The following is a 6,745-nucleotide window of genomic DNA, read 5'->3' as shown; positions in this document are numbered from 1 at the left end:
GCTGAGTTGACATTTCCAATATAGTGAGTTCATTGCACCCCTTCCACTCAAGTTAGTAGGAAATGGGCAGCCACATCCCTTTGCAATGTTAGGAAAACCTTTACATGAGTCACTTTGGTCCCGATTCCACTGTGAACTGTGACCTTACTCTTCCTGCACCAGAGAGGAAATCACAGTGAGTGCCTCCTGCTCAGTGCACTGTGTGAATGGCCAACAGGCCCTGAAGGAGTTCTGCATGCTCCCTCTCACCTGTTAAAATACATAAAGAACCTTTTCCACTTGCTTTGACCATCTGAGAAAACCCTGTTGTAACTAAAAAGGGATTGTCAGCCTAGATTTGATCTTGTTAGATGTTGAACACCTTCTACTGCCACTGAAGAAAAGAGGAAACAAAGGCATTCAACACCTGCAGCACCAGCTGTTGAAGACCATGTCCTAAGGGATTAACAATAACTAGGAAGACAATAAAATAATCTCTTACAAACTATGCAACCCAAAGCATACGTCTTAAACACAGTTTCCCTGGTGGTATTAGGAAATGGAAAGAAATACCAGCAGACAAAATCATTTACCAGTAAAAATTAAGTTACAGATGCCCATGTTTTGAGGGCAAAACAAACTAAAAATATCTTAAAACAGTGAAAAAATATGAGAAAATTTTATTTAAAAATATATGTACTCCTTACTCCAAATTTGTTTGTACAGAAAGGATTTGAAAAAGAAAAAAATAACGACAAATTAAATGCATAATCAGAGTATGCATTCTCTAGAGTGTTTTTGGTAGAAGTGTTATTTCTGTAAAACTGAGCAAGAAGTTATTCAGCTTTCATTTGCTCCCTGACATCAGAAGGCAAAGTTTCAAACAAGTTGTCCTCTACAGTGAAACCAGTCCTCTTCAGAGCTCTACACTCACCAAGCTCAGGTGGGAGGATTTCAAAGTGATTGCCTTTAATATCCAAGTAGGAGAGCAATGTCAAATTACCAATTTTAGGTGAAAGGACTGACAAGTTATTTTTCCCAATTTTCAGAGTCTTAAGTTTTTTGCAAAAGTACAGTTCATCTGGCACACTCTCCACTTTGTTGCAAGTAATAGAAAAGTACTGTAAACTCTGAAGAACTCCTATTTCTGGTGGGATAAAGCGAATGTCATTGTAAGACAAATCCAAGTATCTGATTTTGTTGCATAGGAACAGGTGGGACGGAAGAACCTCTATTTTGTTATGGCTGAAGGAAAGCCGCTCTAGACTGGTGAGTTTCTTTATATGCTCTGGGATGTAGGTTATACTGTTGTACCACAGCTTTAGAATGGTCAGCTTTCGCAGATGTTGAAAACTTACTATTTCTTCAATGGATTTGAGGTTGTTTTCCTTTAGATCCAATTCCTGAAGACTGAGAAGGCTGAAGACTGCATGAGGTATGCGCTCTAAATCACAATGAACCAATTCCAGCTGTGTCAGGTTGACCATTTTCTTCAGGTTGTTGAGCATTACTAACTTAGTGCCATCATTATGGATACACAGTTTCTGCAGGTGACTTGAAACATCAACTGCAGATTGTGGGATTTTGGACAGATTACTTTTTATGTGTAGAACTTTCAGGCTTTTAAGTTCCCGAAAAGACTCCAGTGTAATGTTTTTAGAAATATCATGACTTAGGGATCCAATTAAATAGAGTTCTTCCAAATTTCTGAGGCCATACATCCAATGTGGAAGTTCTCTGATGTCATCAAACTTGACGCTCAAGATCTTGAGATTCTCCTTCAGAAAAGCCAAGGCGGCACTGTGGATCTTCACAGAGCACTGGTGCAATGAGAGCTCCTGGAGATTGTCCAACTGTGCAATGGTTGCTGGTATCATTACATTATTAATAATTTCAAGTTTTAAAGACTGCAGCTCAGTAATTTCAAACACTGTGTCTGGTAGTCCGGAAAGCATGAAAAGCTGTAGCTCCAAATGGCTGTGGGAGTTTGTCTGCAGCCTCTGTCGCAGTTTATCTGCAGTCCACTCATTGTTTAGGTTCAGCTGTTTCAGCTTATTTTCACTGACTTCAGACAGGAAGACAGCAAAGCGCTTGGAGTAGAGAGGATCGTACTGATCGATCATATGAAGCATAAAGGCAAAGTCATTCTTGACATCTGGGATGTCATCGATTCCCGTCTCCTGCCGGACGTACTCAAAAGAATATTCCTTCAGTGAACGGTAGAACAACCAGTACAGTGTATAAAGGCATGTCAGGCCGTAGATGCTTACAAAGCACAGGTAGCAGTAAGAAAGTTTAGAGAACAGATGTGCCATCGTGTGATTACAGCAGAAGTTCTTGTATCCTGTCATGTCTTCAATATCAACATTACAGACTACTGTAAAATTAACTTCTGAGACAAGTGCTGTGTTGTAAGCAATAATAATAAGGAATTTAATTACCTTAAGTACAGTCTGGCGAACGTACATGACATAGAGTATATCACCCTCCTCAACATGCAGTCGAAATTTCTTCACCTTTTCAAACAGTGCTTTGGCCTGTTCACCTTCTTTTTTATCTAATGCCCCAGGTGTTCCCTTATCCACAACTAACTTCTCAGGGATTGATTTTAAAGACTGTGTCTTGACCAAAGTGCCTTCAGTGCTTGGCTGAGTAGTATTGGACTTGTTAATGTTGTTCTTCCTGTTGTCCTTCTCTTCAGAGTCTTCCCCTGACACTTCGGATAAAGCTCTCGTTGTCCAGGGAGAATCAAAACATTTCCCAAGTATTGAAATGAAGTGTTCAATTTTGGAGCTTGATCCAGGGAATTTGAACCAAAAGTTACTACACAGCATGAAGACCAGTGTGTGTATAAGGACAAGGTAAGGGAAGTACTTGGCATACCAGTGCAGAGCCCGTTCATAGCACACCTGATTTATAAAGCTGTATTGCTGAAGGTCCAAGTCAGTCTTGAGTCCTTTCATTTCCACTGTAGCTGGAGGGGTGGATGGCTTCGGTGGGGGAAGGGGGGTGGTGTCTGGCATTGTGCTAAGCACATTTGAACTGTTAGATTGGTTCTGGCAAGGCTGGATGCGCTTTGGAAGGCATATTATCTTGTCTTGCATGACCTGGAACACACAAAAAGACATCTTCTGAACTGATGTACAAACAATGGTGGCAGCACCAATGGGTAGCTGTCCTTGGAGTACCTCCAGCTGCCAGGCATTCCTCCACACAGCCTGCTACTTGTCCTCACAGGCTGCACTATTATTATTCTCAACAAGACTCTTGTTCTGTGTGCCAAGAACTAGGCCAGCCCTTTCTATCTACAGCTAGCTTTCCATAATTTGAATAAGAGGGCATTGACACAATCCAGAAAAAGGAGAAATGAGGGGAATTATTCCAGAAAAGACCAGGGATCTGCTCTGCTCTCCCCAGAGACAGACTGTTACTGCTAGGTGTACTCACCCTGGCTACATGATGTTCAGAGATAGCTTAGGCTTGACAGCAGCACAACTGCATTCATGTGGCTATACTCTCACACTGTGATGTCTTATCACACCAAAAATTGCTGACAAAGGGCTAATGTGAGCTTATCTATGCAGGGACATTATTAATCTTCAGTCTTGATAAAGACAGGTAAGGACAGTTCTTTGATGGCATTTGTGTGAGTATGGATATAAATTTTATTTGGTTTCTCACACATATACATAGAGTCTCATAGAATCATAAAATGATCTGGGTTGGAAGGGACCTTAAAGATAATCTACTATTCCAGGGATGGAATAGATCCACAACTTCTCTGGGAACTTCAACCTGTTTCACTGCCTCAACGTCCTCACAGTGAAGAATTTCTTCCTAATAGCTAATCTAAACCTACCCTCTTTCAGCTAAAAGCCCTTACTCCCTGCGCTATCACTACATGCCCTTGTCCAAAGTCCTTGTCTATGGGGGGCTTCTGTAGGATGGACTACACACCTGGGGGAAATGATCTAGCTCTGTTCTTGAGTCTGTCTATAAAAAAAAACAAACAAGAAGTTTTCTTAATCTGGGATGGTCATCCATGCTGACAAGCTGAGGTCAAAGTGCCTCTAGGGAGCAATCACCTTTGGTTTAATTTGGGATAACAGTTCTGAGTTCAATGCAAGGCTCCCTGGTCTGAACTAAAATGCTAATCCATGTGATAAACCAAAGAGCTCTCTTACTTGCCCTGAATGACTACCTGTGGTTAGCCCAAACTAAGAATGTGTGTAGTGTAGATGTACTCTTTGACATCATGGCTGTTGAAAGCACTAAATATAAGGTATCCAACAAGAGCTACCAAAATCAGATGATCCTTGATGAACAACCCTGGTGTAGGGAGATGCTGAGATAAGACCACACATGTTTTGAACAGTATCAGTGCCACAACAAAAACTTCAAACACATCAAAAGCTTCTGTAGTTACTCTATGTCTGTAAAGTGTCTGCTGCTGTGATATACACCCTCAGTTACATCCTAGATTTATGTATCTCACAATAAGTTGGAATAAAAAACAATTTGTCTATTATTTCAGTCTTTCCAAACATTATTTTCCAGTGTGCTTTCTCCAATCAAGCAGGTAAACTTAAAACAGATATAACAGATTATTTACTTTTTGTGGTTAAGCAAACATCTAGTAATGCAAAATTTAGCTCTATATAAAGAGATTTTTAAACATGAATGTTATATCAACTGAAAATACTTGAGAATGGAGAATACAGGCAAAACTACAGTGAGTTCCATGTGAAATTTGAGATATAGTATATCTAAATCCTAGGCCATGTAAATGAGAAAATTCCTCTGAAATAAGAGCTCTGTCAATGTGTCCCTTTAGCTCCATTTCAAAGTTGTGCCAAGAAATGTGAGATTCATGTTTGAACCCGTACTGTAACTTTATATTTTTGTATATTTCATTTCTTTTCTGCTTTTGGCTCCTCAGCAAAATGTAACTAACAGTGACTGACAGTAATGTAAATTGTTTATGTGTAAGCATCCTCAGAGACATTTTGGAATGGAAGAGACATAATATTAGCTGTGGGTGTCATTAATAAAATCAGCACATTAATTTCAAATCTCTTAAAAGCATAATTACAGAAATAATATTAACATCTGCCAAATAAAGAAAAACAGGAATTACAAAATTCCATTTTTAAAACTTTCAAATAGCAAAAATGGTAACAAAAAAGAACTGAAGTTGATAATCTGTTTTGTTATGCCAAACTGAGGTGAAAACAGTGATGCAGACACCAGCCAAACCAACAGCTCTTATCTTAGTTGGCACAGTTCCATTGACTCTATGCAAGTCTGCTGATTCACAGCTCTAAAAGTCTGGTCTGTGTTATTTGATGTTGCTACTTAAACAGCTTTAATCCTGGGACCAGCACATTTTTGCTTTGTTCATGGTGAGCCCAAGAGATAAAACAAGATGGGACAGCATCCTTCCAGGACCCACCCTCATCTGTGGTGTTCTTTCAGCAGCCCAGAAGCTCTCAGGAGTCCCCGCCTGTGCTTTACCTGCAAGGTGCAGCCGAAGACACCGATCATCAGCATGGCCACCGAGAGGTAGTCGGTGAACACATCCCACCAGGGCTTCAGCACGCGGAACGCCGGCTGCTGCTCCGAGAACTGCCGGAACTCGGTCACGGGAATCATCCTCCTGCAAAACAGCACAGCCAGCTCAGCCTCTGCAGATCACACCCCTCACCCTGTAAGAGCAAGTGAAAAACACTCCCCTGAAAATGGAACCCCCAGACGTGGCACAGAAGCTCCCAGCTACTGACACCCCACCTCAGAAGAGGGATGCTCGTGCTGTCACTACACAGCTCCTGGAAGGGAGGAATGGAGAGCCTGCAATGCCATCCATGCAGGCAGGCAAATCCCTCTCCCTGTTGACTCCAGCCTTCTATGATGGGTCAGTGAGGCCTTCTGCATCCTTGAAAATCAGCCCATTCTGTAGATAGAGATGTTCAGCATCACACACATTAGCCTTGATCTCAAAGGTCTGGCTGAAATGCTTGTCCTGCAATCAAACTTCACATACCTTTTTAGCTATCAAGTTTCATTCACTTCCATTTTATTCATAGTGGTTTCAGGAATGCTTTGAAATATTTTTGCGCATATTCACTGCAATTTTGAATCTACTATGTTTTGAATGCAAGTTCCTAAAGTGGTTTATGTAACCAAAACTACAGCCAGATCAAGGGCTTTATCTTCACCTCAGATGTGTAGGCTTACATCATCATGTTCTCTGAAAAATCAGCTAACACATGAGTATGTACAGGCAAAGCAACTGATATTAAAGCCTACAGCATACTGTGTAACTGAATCCCTGAGATCAAACCAGTACTGAAACTCCTTAGTAAGTTACAGTGGAAAGATAAATTCAGATGGGAATGTAACAAAAATACTCCCAAGGGCAATTAACAAAATTTGTCCATTAACTAACATCATAAATGCTCATCACAATCAGTTCATATCACAGTAACACTGGAAGTCTATAATCCTGATTCAGAGGCACACTGGGACCCATTAATGTGGGTTTGGTGATGTCCATTTCTGTGCAGGCTTAGTGATAAGCACACACTTGCTGAGAGGCTGCTCAGGAACTTAGAGGATTCAGTTCATTCAGAGCCAGGGAACAGGAAGGGAACGATTCAAGCCCTAATGGCTGCAATTCATTGCAAGTGTACAGCCATCCTAAGGATTTAAAACTGACCCCCACTAACTGGCCATAGATGTGTGGAAGGATGTTCCCTTTGGCACCTTC

The 6,745-nt window shown here is 41.0% G+C and overlaps 1 protein-coding gene across 1 annotated transcript; it reads right to left on the bottom strand.

The window, feature by feature from the left end:
- Positions 1–642: 642 nt before the first annotated feature.
- LRRC8C (leucine rich repeat containing 8 VRAC subunit C) lies at positions 643–5,655 on the bottom strand. The gene is made up of 2 exons (XM_005422059.2): positions 5,494–5,655; positions 643–3,086 (listed from the first exon to the last, which is right to left on the bottom strand). Exons 1-2 carry the CDS (start codon positions 5,629–5,631, stop codon positions 816–818), a joined length of 2,409 nt encoding a protein of 802 aa, XP_005422116.1. The 5' UTR covers positions 5,632–5,655; the 3' UTR covers positions 643–815.
- Positions 5,656–6,745: the final 1,090 nt, after the last annotated feature.

The sequence above is a fragment of the Geospiza fortis genome, unplaced genomic scaffold, assembly GCF_000277835.1.
Source record: "Geospiza fortis unplaced genomic scaffold, GeoFor_1.0 scaffold403, whole genome shotgun sequence".
Taxonomy (NCBI): domain Eukaryota; kingdom Metazoa; phylum Chordata; class Aves; order Passeriformes; family Thraupidae; genus Geospiza; species Geospiza fortis.
Note: the sequence above shows the minus strand (reverse complement) of the source record. Positions and strands in the feature narration are given on the sequence as shown.